Raw genomic sequence first — 17591 nt, forward strand, 5'->3', positions numbered from 1 at the left:
TATATGTCTATTGCCAGTATAATGTATAACTCTTAACAAGGTGGTAGGGTAATTGTTCTTTGTTATCTTCACTTTAACTTAAAGGCATGCTTTCAATTGAATATTACATTCTGAATTCATTACTAAATATATCTCTAGAAGTTTTGGTAAAGGACAGGTGAACAGAGAGCTTTATGAATGGCATTCAAGAGCAAAAGAATGCTATAATTTTAAATTAAGAAGTAATGTTGTAATCAGTTATTTATAAAAGGATTTGAACCAACATTTTCATTGGAATGGCTGTGTTTGCTGTAATACTGAACTCTCGAGACCTGCAGTAGCCTTTGCAGTTTTTTACCTTTAAGTTCAAGTTTTTAAATACATTTTTAATAAGTTTTTCTAAGGTCTGTATCTTGGCACTCATATCAACCAACTCTTTTTTTTTTTTTTTTTTTAGTCTTTTTTTTTTTTTATTAATTTATTTTGCAATACAATTCAGTTCTACATATCAGCCACGGATTCCCTTGTTCTCCCCCCTCCCGTCCCCCTCACCTTCCCCCCAACCCCCCCATTCCCATCTCCTCCAGGGCAAAGCCTTCCCCACAGACTGAGGTCAACCTGGTAGACTCAGTCCAGGTAGGTCTAGTCCCCTCCTCCCAGGCCGAGCCAAACAATCCTGCATAGGCCCCAGGTTTCAAACAGCCAACTCATGCAATGAGCACAAGATCTGGTCCCACTGCCTGGGTGCCTCCCAAACAGATCAAGCCAATCAACTGTCTCATCCGTTCAGAGGGCCTGATCCAGTGGGGACCCCTCAGCCATTGGTTCATAGTTCATGTGTTTCCATTCATTTGGCTATTTGTCCCTGTGCTTTATCCAACCTTGGTCTCAACAATTCTCGCTCATATAAACCCTCCTCATTCTCGCTAATTGGACTCCCAGAGATCCACCCGGGGCCTAGTCATGGATCTCTGCATCCAGATTCCTCAGTAGTTGGATGAGGTTTCTAGCACAACAATTAGGGTGTTTGGCCATCCCATCACCAAAATAGGTCAGTTCGGGCTGTCTCTCGACCACTGCCAGCAGTCTGTTGTGTGGGTATCTTTGTGGATTTCTGTGGGCCTCTCTAGCACTTTGCTTCTTCCTATTCTCATGTGGTCTTTATTTACCATGGTCTCCTATTCCTTATTCTCCCTCTCTGTTGTTGATCCAGCTGGGATCTCCCGCTCCCCCAAGCTCTCTTTCCCTCAACCCTCGCCTTTCATTACCCCCACTCATGTCCAGGCTGTTCATGTAGATCTCATTCCATTTCTCTGTCATTGGGTGATCCCTGTGTCTTTCTTGGGGTCCTGTTTTCCAGGTAGCCTCCCTGGTGATGTGAGTAGCAGACAAGTCATCCTTGTTTCATGTCTAGTATCCTGCTATGAGTGAGTACATACCATGTTTGTCTTTCTGAGTCTGGGTTACCTCACTCAGGATGATTTTTTCTAGATCCATCCATTTGTCTGCAAACCTCATGATGCCATTGTTTTTCTCTGCTGAGTAGTATTCCATTGTGTATATGTACCACATTTTGTTTATCCATTCTTCAGTTGAAGGGCATCTGGGTTGTTTCCATGTTCTGGCTATTACAAACAATGCTGATATGAACATAACTGAACAAGTGCTCTTATGGTGTGGTTGAGTATTTCTTGGGTATATGCCCAAGAGTGGTATAGCTGGATCTTGGGGGAGATTGATTCCCAATTTTCTAAGAAAGCGCCATATTGATTTCCAAAGTGGTTGTACAAGCTTGCATTCCCACCAGCAGTGGAGGAGAGTTCCCCTAGCTCCACATCCTCTCCAGCATAAGGTGTCTTCAGTGTTTTTGATCTTAGCCATTCTGACAGGCGTAAGGTGGTATCTCAGAGTTGTTTTGATTTGCATTTCCCTGATGATTAGGGATGTTGAGCAGTTCCTTAAATGTCTTTCGGCCATTTGAGTTTCCTCTGTTGAGAATTCTCTGTTTAGTTCTATAGCCCATTTCTTAATTGGACTGTTGGGCATTTTGATGTCTAATTTCTTGAATTCCTTATATATTCTGGATATCAGTCCTCTGTCAGATGTGGGGTTGGTGAAGATCTTTTCCCATTCTGTAGGCTGTCGCTTTGCCTTGTTGACCGTATCCTTTGCTCTACAAAAGCTTCTCAGTTTCAAGAGGTCCCATTGATTGATTGTTTGTCTCAGAGTCTGTGCTACTGGTGTTCTATTTAGGAAGTAGTCTCCTATGCCAATGCGTTCAAGACTACTTCCTACTTTCTCTTCTAGCAGGTTCAGAGTAGCTGGATTTATGTTGAGGTCCTTGATCCACTTGGACTTAAGTTTTGTGCACGGTGATAGATATGGATCTATTTGCAGCCTTCTACATGTTGATATCCAGTTTTGCCAGCACCATTTGTTGAAGATGCTTTCTTTTTTCCATTGTGCACTTTTGGCTTCTTTGTCAAAAATTATATGTTCATAGGTGTGCGGATTAATGTCAGGGTCTTCAATTCGATTCCATTGGTCCACATGTCGTCAACCAACTCTTTAAAGGATAAAACAAGCATTATCAAACTGATAATAAGAGTTACCAAAATAATAATTAACATTATGTCAATCCCAGTTAAGTTGTTTATCTCTTCATTTAATTGTTCCATTTTTAAACCATCCATTGTATAATCATACAGGGACCTAGTTTCTTCCATCATAATAATGTTTCCCATTTTTCTAACATGGGAAAAACTTTTTTTTTAAACTAGTTTTCTCCTTTAAAAATTTCACATTGTCTCACCAAATCTGCTGCTGCTGCTGATGAAAATGACAGTGAAGTGTGAGGGATTATGGAGAAGAAGCATGTGGTGCAGGGTTTACTGTGGTGACATTTGGAGCCCATGCACCTGTGGAGTTTGCTGCAGAAAGGCTGCGATGTAAAAATCCCAGACTTGCTCAGAGGGTTTGGGGAAGAAAAAAGAAAGTAAAAGCTTAGCTGAAGAGTTGGTGACTGCAGCAGGAGTCCCCGTGTGCAGTTCTGGCATGCGAAGGTGGCTACAAAGCTACAGACAAGTGGCTTTTTTGTGAATTTGTGTCCCAAAAATTGGATGCCAGATGAAGCATTAATCTGCTTAATCTTTATCAATAAAACCAGTAGTCAGATGTGGGGTAAAAACATGGAAGATTTGGGAACTGGGAGCAACTGCCAGTGCTTCCTTCCTCTCTCATTCTTCAGTCCAAAAGAGACCCAGATCCTGTCTCCATTCAACTTATTATCCTGTTTCCACCTCTCAAGTACTGGGATTAAAGGTGTGAGCCTATCAAGTGCTGGGATCAATGGTATGTACCACCACTGCCTGGCCTCTATGGTTAACTAGTGGCTAACTTCACCCTCTGATCTTCAGACAAGTTTTATTTGTCAAACACAAAATATCACAACATTTTAGGCCCTCATACAGGGAAAGGGAGCATGTTTGGAAGAGCCAGTAACAGCCTGGGGCTTAGGCCTTAGGAGCTTTTTGTAAGGGCCTTAGGTATAGAGAAAAACAAACAGTCAACAAAAAACTAAGCTTCTCTAAAACTAGGAATATGCTTGAGAGAACTGGTAATGGTCTGTAACATGAATTGCTAAACAGTCTTATTAATAAAAAACCTGGAGCTATATTGGGGTAAAAGCTGAAAGATCAAAGAGGCAGAGCAGCAAGCTACCCTACGAAATCTTCCCCCAAATGATCATGAGTTCCTGTTTCCTCATGCCTTATATACCTTTCTGTGTCCTGCCATATTACTTCCTGGTATTAAAGGCATGTGTGTTTCCCAGTACTGGGATTAAAGGTGTATGCTACCACTACCTGGCTCTGTTTCCAGTGTGGCCTTAAACTCACAGAGATCCAGATAGATTTCTGCCTCCCAAGTGATAGGATTAAGGGTGTGTGCCACCACTGTCTGGCCTCTGTGTCTTATCTGGTGGCTGGCTCTGTCCTCCGATCCCTAGATAAGTTTTATTGGGGTACACAATATATAACCACAATGGTCTTGGGCCAGGGACTTTGAGGAGGGATTCTTTCAGATCCTGAGAACCCACCCCTTCCCACTACATGGAGCTATGGTTATCAGTCCCAAGGCCACTGTGGGCTTAATCAATAATATTCTTGAGTTACGCTATATTCCTCTTTTGTTACAATGTTTGATTAGCCTCCTTCTGAGTTTATCCTACTGTATTTGCTGACTTCATAGATATCTCCAGTTTGCTTACATTTCTCCCATGGAAGTAGTATTCAAGGTGCTATTCTTCTTATGAAGCTTACTTCGCATAAGACATAGCTTCTGCAAAACCCCCACATTCAGCTTTTAGCTTTTATACCTTCTGCTTTTCCTATCTTTCTCATTCCCTGGCACTTGTCCTTTAGGACCTTGTCACTGAAGAATGACCTGCTGTTTCAGGACACTGGTGAATTTAAGAAACAATTCTGGTAATATCTTTGCTGTGTAAGTCTCCCATCTGCCTAAGTGAGTAGACTTACAGTCTATTTGAATTGTTCAAAGTGTAACCTGGAGCCTGAACATAAGAGACACTTAAGGATAAGAGCATATGTATGTGGAGTATTACTCAACTGTTAAAAAAATGACATCATAAAATTTACAGGCAGTGGGAAATAGAGAAAAAACATGCCTGAGAGAGGCAATTCTGATCCAGAAAAAGAAACATGATATGTACACACTAATAAGTGGATATTAGCTTTAAGTAAAGGATAATCACATAACAATCCACAGGCTGAGAGACTAAGTAACATGGAGGGCTCTAGGAGGACACATAAACAAAATGTTTTTCATCATCATCTGACATAGGCCTTTTTGACCTGGGAAAGATATAATTGAATGAATAAAAATCTTCATATATATATGAAACCTTGTCTTTCATTTGTGGCTTTCTTTGTGGTTCTTATTGAATCTTTAGTAGGAGGAGCCTTTCTGGGTGACATTCCTCATTGGGGATGTGGTTTGAGTATGCATAGTCTTACCCTATTTTCTTTTCCTGTGTCTACTTTCTTGTGATTGAAATTTATTAGCCAGCTTCCTTCTCATGCTGTCATGGATAAGCTACCATTATAGATTTATTCCTAAATAACATAAAGTACAGTAGAAGCTATTTTTCATTACTAAGCTACTTTGATCACCAGTTTTTATTCATTTCTTTATTTTGTTGTTTTGTTTTTATTTTTGTTTTTGAAAACAAGTTTTCTTTGTATAGCAGTCTGTCCTGAAAATAGTTCTTGAGACTAGGCTGGCCTCAAACGGAGATTTGGCTATCTCTGCCTTTTAGTGCTGATATTAAGTATGGGCCAATATGCCCATAATTGGCTGGTGGACCTAGAATGTAGGTTTTCATACATGCCAAGCATATGCTGTTGTGCTGAGCTTTACCAACATCTTGACTTTTAAACTTTAGCAGAGGTAACTTTTCTCCTTGGATGGCCTATATTCATGACATTAATAATGTGGAGTGTAGCACGAATCTTAAAAGTTCTTATTAATAAAAAGAAACCTGGAGCCAGTGTAGAAGTAACCGTCTTATTCAATAAGAACCACAGAACCAATGCAAAGAAGAAAGCCAAGAGGTCAGAGCTAAGAGCTAAAAACCTTACCCTTACTCTCGCGGTGGTCCAACCTCTCCGAAAGAGACCTACTTCCTGTGTCTGTCTTTTTTTATAGAGTTTCTGTTCTGCCTTCTCATTGATTGTAAACCCAACCACATGACCTCCTAGTCACTGCCTGTCTGTACAGACTTCCAGGTCTTCTGTGGTTGGTATTGAGATTAAAGGCATATGTCTCCAATGCTGGCTGTATCCTTGAACACACAGAGATCTACCTAGCTCTGCCTACCAAGTGCTGGGATTAAAGGCGTGCACTACCACCACCCAGCTTTCCTATGGCTTGCTAATAGCTCTGACCCCCAGGCAACTTTATTTATGAACATACAAATCACATTTTAGTACAAATAAAATATCACCATATTTCTCCTTTTCTATTTTAATAAAAAGAAAAAAAAGAAAAAGGTTATAACTAACATAAGAAAAGCTATATACAAAAGTACAATAACTATATACCATATATACAAGTAGTAAATACCTAAACAATGTCTAGTCCATTTATATTTGACAAATTCAGAGAAAATAGTTCCATTATCTATCCTATTTTGGTAAGTCCAAAATGTATCTAGTTCTATCCTAATTAATCTTCAACTATAACTAACTAATCTTCAACTCCCTCAGAGATCCAAGAAGAAAAATAATATTACCTAATAAAAAATAAAAACAGGAAGTACATGCAAGCAACATCCAAAATAATTGTGAGTTGACAGAAACAGCCAGCTGCCTGGACAGTCACCTGAGGTTTATCCACAGTGTTGGGGCATCATCTTCAGCCTATAGGCTTAGCGTATTTGACAGACTCATTTGTGAAGTAGGATGCACACAAAGTCAACAGTTCAACCTCACATTGGGTGAAAGCAGTCCATGTACCAGAAACACCTGAATTCCACTAGTGTCATGTCATGATTCAGGATTTTAAATTCTGGAAATTGTTGATTTTTTTTAACTCATCTGTCCATTCTTCTTGGCTGTGTATATGTGACTTCATCTCAGCATCTCGTTCTTCTTCACATCCCTCTATTAAATGCCAGTCTACTAATGAGAGGCATGAGCTTAGTTACTCTTCAAGAATAACTGTTTCAGCTGCTGTTCCATTGCACATCAGAAGCCATTGGCCCACTGCCTGTTAAGCTGCCTTCAAAGAAAAGGGCACTGTACCTTTTCCGGATTGCGAAGGCCACTTCAGGGATGGTGCCATATTGTCCTGGCCTCAGAAGATGCTTTTTGATAAAGCCATAACCACACTTGTTTTGGCAAAAATCAGTAGTCCTTTGTTTCATGTCCTGTCTGTCCTATTTGTCAGCAGTTGATTGGAGGACACTTCGTCCAGTAGCTAACTTTTGCCACAATGAAACTTAACTCCATATGCAGTTTCTTCAATGCCCATATTTTCTCTGAAGTAGATTGGTACTGCCAGGAGCCGACATGTCTCATAGTCATAACAAAAAAGAAAAATTTTCTAAGTTATTAAAACATTTTAAATGCCATATTTTGTAGATCTCTGAAGGGTTTGAAGATGACCTGTCTATCTAAAATATATCTGCTCAATTTTTAAAGCATATCTAATATGACAAGTTTTATTATAATGTCTAACTATTAACTTTCATTTCTTTATATCCTAATAGTTGATAATAATGACATTCAAGAATCAGAAAATTGCATTACATTGTTAAATGAACAGTATAAGTACAATTAGAAATATACATATAGCATTTTCTAACAATATCAACTTCAATATATATAATTTGTATGTAATATAAAACAATCCAATCCAATATAAAGTATTTAAAACTAGTAATTGTCTTTTTCTTTTTCTTTTTTTTTAAACAAGAACCTTAAATCTAACCTCCTTTGCTTAGCTCTTTTCCTAACCCTTGATAACAACTTGTAACCAACCCCCCTTATCAATGAAAATTATCCCAGACCCAAAACCCATCAAAAGACCAAAAAACCACCTGCCCCACACCACTTCTTTGGGAATGTGGGAGTCGTATTCTTAAAATTGCTTCCTGCTGTGTATAGGCGAAGGTATCATTCATTATCCTGAAAAGAAAAATTTTAGGTTAATTGTCAAATTTAGGAAAGGTAACTATTTTAGGAAAGGTAACTATATCCTTCATTATCCAGTCTGTGTATAATGCCAAAGTTCAGGGTTTATCTCAAGTCTTTATTCAAGTAGTCTTTGAAACTGGATCATCTCAGCTAGGCCTCTCAAAATTGCTTTGAGCACTTTGTAGTCCAAAGCTGATCTGTAAATGATGTTTGTCAGCATAGTAATAATATTATTATTGTTGTCCATGTGGAGTTGTTGTTGTTGTGGGACCCCATCTTCTTCCTGGAGACTTCAGTTGATGTTAGGCCTGGCAGTGATTTCCTGCAGAAAACTGTTAAGAGACTTGAACACAAAGACATATATATGCAGCTAATTGAAGCCTTTTTTTTTCAGAATTATTTAGTACTCTATATGACCATTCATATCTTAACAAAGTTTAAAATATATATATACATATATATATATATATGTATGTATATATGTATATATATAAATCTTGTAAATTTTGATATAAAATTCATACTTTAAGAAAAGTTTAAAGAATCAGAATAGAATCAAAGAGTTGAGATTAGTAATAGAATAGTCCCTTAATTAATTTGTTGTTTCTCCTGTCCCATAGCAGAAGATGGCTCTTTTATTCTGGCATGATACAGGGAGTTTGCATTTTCCTTTTAACAACATGCTTGAGTTTAAAGAAGGAGAGAGCCATTCTCCAACTCCAAAGTCAGCTTTAAATTTTAATTGAACTGGGACTATTAGAAGACCAATAGTGTTAAATTTCATTAGAGAAGAGCAGAAACAAACATTTAGGAAGACTTTTAAAATTTTTTAGAGGATCTACCCATATGCCAATTCACTCTGTTTCCTGGGATAGATGATTTTTCCCTTTTCTTCAGTTGTCTCATTTGTCCAGTGTTCTTCAGATTCCTTAACCTTCATTCTCCTAAAAAACAAAAACAAAAACCTTTCCCCAAGACTAATTTTGGGGTTGTTCCTTTTTGGCAAGTTGTTATCTGATTAAATATAAAGGCATGTGTTACTGGTATAAGTTAGTTTAAATTGGATGTTCATGCTGGTTGATGAACTATCACCTCCTCTAATTAAGAGGTCTCTCTCATTCAAATCAAACCTTTATCAATTTTGATGGTACCCACAGCTTATCTTCTCCTGTAGAAACAAAAGCAAAATCTTGTCCCCAACGTAACACATATCCTGGTTTCCATTCTGAGGTCAGCACATCCTTAAAGTATATAGGCCTATTTAATTCTGTAGTTTTTTCTATTATCCAATGTCTCTCTGCAGCTGTTGTTCCTTTCTCATTGGCATTAAGAAAATTCAAAGTTAATAGAGCATTATGCAGTCTATATCTGGGGTTTTTTGTTACCCCTTTCTATTTATTTAGCATATCCTTTAGAGTTCTGTTTGATCTTTCTATAACTGCTTGACCTGTAGGATTATGTGGTATACCTGAATAATGCTTTATATTATAACAAGCAAAAACTGTTTCATTTTAAAAGAGACATATGATGGAGTATTTTCAATTTTGATTTGTGCAGGTATACCCATGATGGCCATAACCTCTAGCAAATGAGTGATTACATAATCAGCTTTTTCAGAACTCAAAGCAGTTGCCCATTGAAATCCTAAATAAGTATGGAAGGTACAGTGTACATATTTCAGTTTTCCAAATTCTGCAAAGTGAAACACGTCCATCTGCCAGATTTCATTCCTCTGAGTACCCTTTGGGTTACATCCTGCTGGTAATGGCGTTTGATTGTAGAAGGAACAAGTAGGACATTTCTTTACTATTTCTTTGGCTTGTTGCCAGGTTATGGAAAAATCCTTTTATAAACCTTTACTATTGACATTATGTTTTTTATGAAATTCTGAGTCCTCCAGCACATTACCTATCAATAATTTATCAATCTTATCATTGCCTTGTGCTAGAGGGCCTGGCAGACTAGTATGGGATCTAATATGAGTTATATATAAAGGATGACTCCTTTTCCTGATTATATCTTGTAATTGAATAAATAGTGAAGTTAATTCTGAAGCATTAGGGATAAATTCTGCAGTCTCAATATGTAATACTACTCTTTCAGCATACTGAGAGTCAGTAACTATATTGGGAGGTTCTGAAAAATCCATTAATACCAACAGAATAGCATACAATTCTGATTTTTGAACTGAATTATAAGGACTTTGAACCACTTTACATAAATTTTCTGATTTATAACCTGCCTTTCCTTGTTTGTTGGCATCTGTATAAAATGTATGATCTCCAGATATGGGTTTTTTCCTCACAATTTGAGGCAAGATCCAATCAGCTCTCTTTATAAGATCAATTCTATCACTTTTGGGATATTTGCTGTTAATTTCTCCCAAAAAATTGCTGCAAGCTCTTTGCTAAGGTTCACTTTCTGTCCATAATTTTTCAATGTCCTCCTTAGTTAAAGGTATGACAATTTCTGCTGGGTCTATTCCTGCTAATTGACGAAGTCTCAATTTTCCTTTCCAAATCAAGTCAGAGATTTTTTTCCACATAAGTTTTTAATTTTTTATTTGGTTTATTTGGTAAAAATATCCATTCCAATATAATATTTTCCCTCTGCATTAATATTCCTGTAGGAGAATGCCTAGAATGTAAAGTAACCAAAATTGTAATCCAGCTTTGGATCAATATGATCCACGTGCCCTTCATGTACTTTCTTTTCTACCAAGGCCAATTCTTTCTCAGCTTCAGGTGGTAATTCTCTTGGACTATTTATGTCCTTGTCACCTTCTAAGGTTTTGAACAAATTATTCAGTTCATCATTATTTTACCCCAACAATAGTTCGTAGATGAGAAATTTCTCCAAATAATCTTTGAAAGTCATTAAGTGTCTGTAGTCTATCTCTCCTAAATTGCACCTTTTGGGGTCTAATTTTTTGCAGCTCTATTTTATATCCTAAATAATTAATAGAATCTCCTCTTTGTATCTTTTCAGGAGCAATTTGTAATCCCCTGCAATGCAAACTTCTTTACTTCTTCAAACATTCTTTCTAAAGTATCTGCATTTGGGTCCGCTAGTAAAATATCATCCATATAATGATAAATTATAGATTTAGGAAATTTTTTATGTATCACTTCCAATGGTTGTTGTATAAAATATTGGCACAGAGTTGGGCTATTCAACATTCCCTGTGGGAGGACCCTCCATTGAAATCTTTTAACCGGTTGAGAACTAGTCCAAGTAGGCACTGTGAAAGCAAATCTTTCTCTGTCTTTTTCTTGTAAAGGTATTGAAAAGAAACAGTCTTTTAAATCAATAACTATGAGAGGCCATCCCTTTGGTAACAGAGTAGGCAAAGGAATTCCATATTGTAGAGAGCCCATTGGCTGAATTACTTTGTTAATTGCTCCAAGGTCTGTTACTATTCTCTTCTTACCAGATTTCTTTTTAATAACAAATACAGGAGAATTCCAAGGACTGGTTTATGGTGATATTTTATTTGTATTAAAATGTTATTTGTATGTTAATAAATAATGTTGCCCAGGGGTCAGAGCTATTAGCAAGCCATAGGAAAGCAGGGCAGTGGTGGCGTATGCTTTTAATCCCAGCACTTGGTAGGCAGAGCTGGGTAAGTCTCTGTGTGTTCAGGGATACAGCCATTATTGTATACACATGCCTTTAATCTCACTACCAATCATGGAAAACCTGGAGGCCTATAAGACAGGTTGTGACGAGGTGGTCATGTGGTTGGGTTTACAACCAATGAGAAGGCAGAACAGGAACTTTATATAAAGACTAACACAAGGGTAGCTCTGGTTCGGAGAGTTAGGACCACTGCAGGAGGAAGGGTAAGGTTTTAGCTCTTAGCTCTGACCTCTTGGCTTTCTTCTTTGCATTGGAACTGTGTTTCTTATTTAATAAGAAGGTTGGTTACATCTACACTGGTTGATTCTTCAATATGCTGACTATTTAACTGTTCTTCTACCAGCTCTTCTAAAGCCTGTAGTTTCTCTGTTGTTAAAGGCCATTGCTGAACCCATACAGGCTTGTCTGTTAACCATTTTAAAGGTAGAGTTGTTGGTGTCTTTGGGAGATCATCAGTTGTTGTGCCCTGTTCTTATATAATATGGACGGCTGGTGACCACTCAGAATAATGCCATCTAATATTTCTCTCAGAAACATGTGCTAGTATATGATTTGTTTCTGAGATTGGAGGGATGTTAATCTGAGTATTCTTGACCCCACAGGTTCATAGCTATGTTAGCCATATATGGTTTTAATTTTCCTCTCTGTCCTTCTGGACCTATACATTCGAGCCATCTTGCACTCTGTTTCACTTGAGATAATGTCCCAATTCCTATCATTTGAATGTTTACCTCCTGAAGAGGCCAAGTTGGATCCCAAAATTCTGGTGCAATTATGGTGACGTCCGCACCTGTGTCTACCAGACCAGACAACAAAACACCATTTATTTTTATTGTTAATTTTGGTCTTTGTTCATTAATAGAAGTTTGCCAAATAATTTTCTTTATGTTTTCTGCTGAATTTTCTATTCTCTCTCTTTCATCATTCTGACCAGCATGATTTATTCCAATAGGCATTTGGTTATTTAATTGCTCTGTGTAGGGGTTTCCTCTATAACTGCAGGAAAGGTTTGAACTGGATTTGCTGTGGGGGCCTGACTGAGACCCCTCTGGGAGTTTCCGGAGGACTGAGGCAAAGGATTACCTTGCCTGTCCCTTGTTGATCTACATTCATTGGTCCAGTGTTTTCCCTTACCACACCTTGTGCATACTCCAGAAGAAAGAGCCATTCTGTTGCCATTGTTCCTTGAAGAAACATTGTTTCTAGGAATGATCTTTTTACAGTCCCTTTTCAATGTCCTTGCTTTCCACATCCAAAATATCTAACATTCCTCAAACCTTTTGAGATTGCTTCTCCTACCCACATAGTATGATGGTCATGAGCTTCAACATTAACTGTATCTCTAATCCAATCTTCCAAGGGTGCAGATCTTGCCTTTAACAGCCTGATTATTCTTTTGCATGCTGCATTCACATTTTCAAAGGCCAAAGATTCGATTATTATCTGACTAGCCTCTGAATTTGGGACCATTCTCTATACTGCTGAAGTCAATCTTTGTAAGAAATCTGTGAAAGATTCTTTTGGGTCCTGTATAACCTTTGTAAATGACTCAGTTTTTTTTCCTGGTTCCTTAACTCTGTCCCATGAATTCAAGGCTGCCGTTTGACATAAAATTAGGGTTTGGTCATCATTTAAACATTGTGTTTGTACTGAAGCATATTGGCCTTCTTCAATAAGCTGATCCTGGCAGACTTGTGTTCCTTTATCACTCCATTGTTTTTCTATGTTTTTAGCCTCCTCCTTGAATCATATTTGCCACTGGAGCTTTTGTCCGGGGTCCAGAACAGCCTGTGCCAGCTCCTACCAATCCTGTGGTAAAATTCTATTATATATTGACTAGGAGTTTAACATTTGCTTTACATAGGAGGAATGCATGCCATAAGATGCTACTGCCTCCTTAAATCTTCGTAAGTCTAACATTTCAATTAGAATCCAAGTATTTTGTTCATTCTCTTCACCAAGTAGCTGCTGAACTGCTACCGGATAAATTAAGGGTGATTGTGTAAAAACAGGCTTTCTTTCTGTAACCTTATGATCCAGTCTTGAAACAACTTCACTGTTAATTTCTTTTGTCTGAAATTGAATTTCTCTATAATTCATTTTTACAGGTTTAACAGGTTTTTCTAAAACTGTTATCCTGGCACTTAAATTGACTATCTTTTTAAATAGTAAAATGACGATAAGAAAAGTAATAACATGCATAATTTGATCAATGTTAGTCTTCTCATATAGTTGTTCCATTTCAGACTGTGTAAAATTGCAAACAAAGCCCAATTTTCTTCCAATGTGCAAATAAAACCAATTTTTTTTTTTGGTTTTTCGAGACAGGGTTTCTCTGTGTAGCTTTGCGCCTTTCCTGGAACTCACTTGGTAGTCCAGGCTGGCCTCGAACTCACAGAGATCTGCCTGGCTCTGCCTCCCGAGTGCTGGGATTAAAGGTGTGTGCCACCACCGCCCGGCTTAAAACCAATTTTTTTAATGTGGAATAATATTCTCTTTTAAATAGTTTCCTTTAAAATATTTGATATCTTAATTGACTTACCAAGTCTGTGTAGAACAGTAGAAATCCAAGAGACTTTCAAAACAGCCACCTAGTGTCCGAGGTGTAAATCCAGAGAGAGAGAGAGAGAGAGAGAGAGAGAGAGAGAGAGAGAGAGAGAGAGAGAGAGAGGAAGGCAGAGCAAGAAAGCATAGCCACATGTTCTGGCTAAAAGCTTAAATCCAGCCACGTGTTCCCGCTTGAGTCAAGTCAAGCCTGGGCTCTGGCTTCCTTAAACTCTGACCACGTGCATTGGCTTTACAGGCAGGGGCCCTGTTCCGCAGGGCAGGCCTGAGTTTTTTTGTAGCACCGGCTTTAAGCAAGTAGCTCCAGTTGCGTGTAACCACTTGGGGCTGTGGTCAGTCCGGCTTGAGACCAAGCCGACCTGGGCCCGAGCTAGGGAGTCAAGCTGACCAGGCGGGAAACCAGACCTTCTGCCAAGCCAAGCCAAGTGGTTTTTAATGGATTCTTGTCATGTTGGGTACCAAATGTAGAAGTAACCATCTTATTCGGTAAGAACCACAGAACCAATGCAAAGAAGAAAGCCAAGAGGTCAGAGCTAAGAGCTAAAAACCTTACCCTTCCTCTCATGGTGGTCCTTTCTCTCTGAAAGAGACCTACTTCCTGTGTCTGTCTTTTTTTATAAAGTTTCTGTTGTGCCTTCTCATTGATTGTAATCCCAACCACATGACCTCCTAATCACTGCCTGTCTGTACAGACCTCTAGGTCTTCTATTGTTTGTAGCTAGAGTTTTCCTGCCTGTCCCACAGTCAGGACAAATCTCTTTCACCTGCCAGTCCCACAGCCACTCAGACCCGACCACGTAAACCCAGAGACTTATATTGGTTACAAACTGTATGGCCATAGCAGGCTTCTTGCTAACTGTTCTTATAGCTTAAATTGATCCATTTCCATAAATCTATACCTTGCTACATGGATTGTGGCTTACCGGCATCTTCATATGCTGCTTGTCCTGGTGACAGCTGGCAGTGTCTCTGACTCAGCCTTCCACTTCCCAGCTTTATTCTCCTCCTTGTCTCACCTATACTTCCTGCCTGGTCACTGGCCAATCAATGGTTGGTATTGAGATTAAAGGCATGTGTCTCCAATGCTGGCTGTATCCTTGAACACACAGAGATCTACCTAGCTCTGCCTACCAAGTGCTGGGATTAAAGGCATGCACCACCACCACCCAGCTTTCCTAATAGCTCTGACCCCCGGGCAACTTTATTAACATACAAATCACATTTTAGTACAAATAAAATATCACCATAAGCCAGGTATTGGGGTGAATGCTGGAAGATCAGAGAAGCAGAACAAGCCACAGCTAACCTCACCTTGCCAACTTGTCAGCTGATCCTGTTTCTTCAGACTGGAGGCCTCTGAGTCCTCATCCAAATGGATCTCAGCTGAACTGCTACTCACAGCCTTAAAGCTTAACCAGCCTAGTTCCTGCTCCTCACACCTTATATACTACCTTTGTGCTCCCTGCCCTCACGTCCTGGAATTAAAGGCCTGAGTCACCATGTCTGGCTCTTTCCAGTGTGGCTTTGAACTCACAGAGATCCAGATGGATCTCTGCCTCCCAAGTGGTAGGATTAAAGGCTTGTGTGCCACCATTTTCTGGCCTCTATGTCTATCTAGTGGCTGTTCTGTCCTCTGACCCCAGATAAGTTTATTAGGATGCACAATATACTGGGGGACACAGTATATCACCACATGGAGGGTCATGTGTCTTTACATTGCAGGGGTGTGACATTCTTCCTACTTATGTATGTTTTGAAATTTTTTATAAATATGGTATTTTGCCTGTATGCAGGGACATGCACCATATGTGTGCCTGGTGCTCCTAGTAGGCAGAGGATGGTCTCAGAACCCCTGAAATTGGAGTTATGGATAGTTGTGAGCTATGTAAGTACTTCCAATTGAACCTGTCTCCTCTACAAGATCAACAAGTGCTGGTAACTTCTGAGTCATCTCTCCTACCATGTTTTTTTTTAACTTACATTTACAATGCTTATATTTTCATCTGTGCACCTCATGTATTCCCTTTTAAGAAGCTCTTATTAATATTACAGTTTTAACTGATACTTCAAGTTTCTGGGAGATGAATACAGAGCCAGAATGAATGCATCTCTCTTTGTAAGAACATCAGTGAAATCTTTTTTATTTCTTTGGTTGGTTAGGGTTTTTTCTTGGGTGGGCAGAGTCCACATATATTCCACTGGCTATCTTGAATTCATTCCATAGACCAGGCTAGTCTCCAGCTGAATGAGATTCACCCGCCTTTGCCTCCTGTGTGCTCAGGTTAAAGGCATGAGGCTTTGCCCATATTTCTTTGTAGTTAGTAATTGTTAATACATTTTCTGTGATGTGTACTTAGTACTCTTGATTTGGTTGTCTCTGTATGTCCGTTAATAGTCATTTCTCTTGGAAGGGTAAATCCTATTCAAAGGGCCAATAAATGTCATGTGCAAACCTCCTTTTCAATTTCTTTCTAAACCGACTTGAAGATTATGTTACAACTTCTCTGTCATGGAATAAGTGTGGCAAGCACCAAAATTATACAAATATATTGTGAAAGAAATATACATTTATACTGTAATCAATATCACTCTTTCTGTTGTACACATGTATGGGATAATTTAGAATGCAGTGACCTATGATGATGTGCATGTCGACTTTACTTGGGATGAGTGGGCTTTGCTGGACCCTTCCCAGAAGAGTCTCTACAAAAATGTGATGCTGGAGACCTACAGGAACCTCACTGCTATAGGTAAGACTGTGAATTTTTGTTCAATTTTTACAATAAGGGGACAACTGTTTGCTGCTCTTCTGTAATTTGGATTGATAAAGGGGAAGACTTGGTAAATAAGTCAGGCATGGTTTTTAGGTTCACTGGATATAGTAACTTAAATTTTGCATAATTTCCAATAATGTATCATCCATTTTCTGTTATATTTCAGGCTACAAATGGGAAGACCATAATATTAATGACAAATTTCAAAGATCTAGAAGAAACAGAAGGTAATTTTCATGTGCTAATACAAATATCCCACAGAAGAATTTTTCCTTTTTTTATTATTAAAAAATTTTCTGTTCATTTTACATTCCAACCTCAGATGCCCCTCTTCTCCCTTCTCCTTCCCCCTAACTTCCCCCACAACCCACCCCCCATTCCCACCTCCTCCATGGCAAGGACACCCATGGGGAGTCAGCAGAGCCTGGTTCATTCAGTTGAGGCAGGTTCAAGCCACTCCCCCTGCACCAAGGCTGTGTAAGGTATCCCACCATAGGCACTGGGCTCCAAAAAGCCTACTCTTGTACCAGGGTACCAGGGATAGATGCTGATCCCACTGACAGGGGCTCCTTAAGCAGGTCAAGCTAAAGACTGTCTCACCTTTGCAGAGGGCCTAGTACAGTCCCATGGAGGCTCTATAGCTATTGGTCCACAGTTCATAAGTTCCCACTAGTTTAGTTTAGTTGTCTCTGTATGTTTCCCCATCATGATCTTGATGCCCCTTGCTGATAGAATCACTCTTCTCTCTCTTCAACTTGACTCCTGGAGCTTGGCCTGGTGCTTGCTCTGGAACTCTGCATCTGCTTCCATCAGTTACTGGATGAAGACTCTATGATGACAGGGTATTCACCAATCTGATTACCAGAGTAGGCCAGTTCAGGCACCCTTTCCACTATTGCTAGTAGTCTAAGGTGGGGTC

At 39.0% G+C, this 17591-nt stretch overlaps 1 protein-coding gene across 3 annotated transcripts in view; it reads left to right on the top strand.

Moving 5' to 3' along the window:
* The window catches only part of LOC128103465 (zinc finger protein 120-like), an 89169-nt gene that overhangs the window by 57963 nt on the left and 13615 nt on the right, over positions 1 to 17591 (top strand). For 2 of the 3 annotated variants that reach the window (XM_052727886.1, XM_052727885.1), the window contains 2 exons: positions 16522 to 16648; positions 16839 to 16899. In XM_052727886.1, coding sequence (XP_052583846.1) covers positions 16615 to 16648; positions 16839 to 16899 — 95 coding nt within the window. In that variant the 5' untranslated portion in view covers positions 16522 to 16614. Of the gene's footprint in view, positions 1 to 15691; positions 15784 to 16521; positions 16649 to 16838; positions 16900 to 17591 lie in introns of all 3 variants that reach the window. The other variant, XM_052727884.1, reaches the window with a different exon arrangement.

The sequence above is a fragment of the Peromyscus californicus genome, unplaced genomic scaffold (genome assembly GCF_007827085.1).
Source record: "Peromyscus californicus insignis strain IS unplaced genomic scaffold, ASM782708v3 Scaffold_8__1_contigs__length_139910024, whole genome shotgun sequence".
NCBI classification, from domain to species: domain Eukaryota; kingdom Metazoa; phylum Chordata; class Mammalia; order Rodentia; family Cricetidae; genus Peromyscus; species Peromyscus californicus.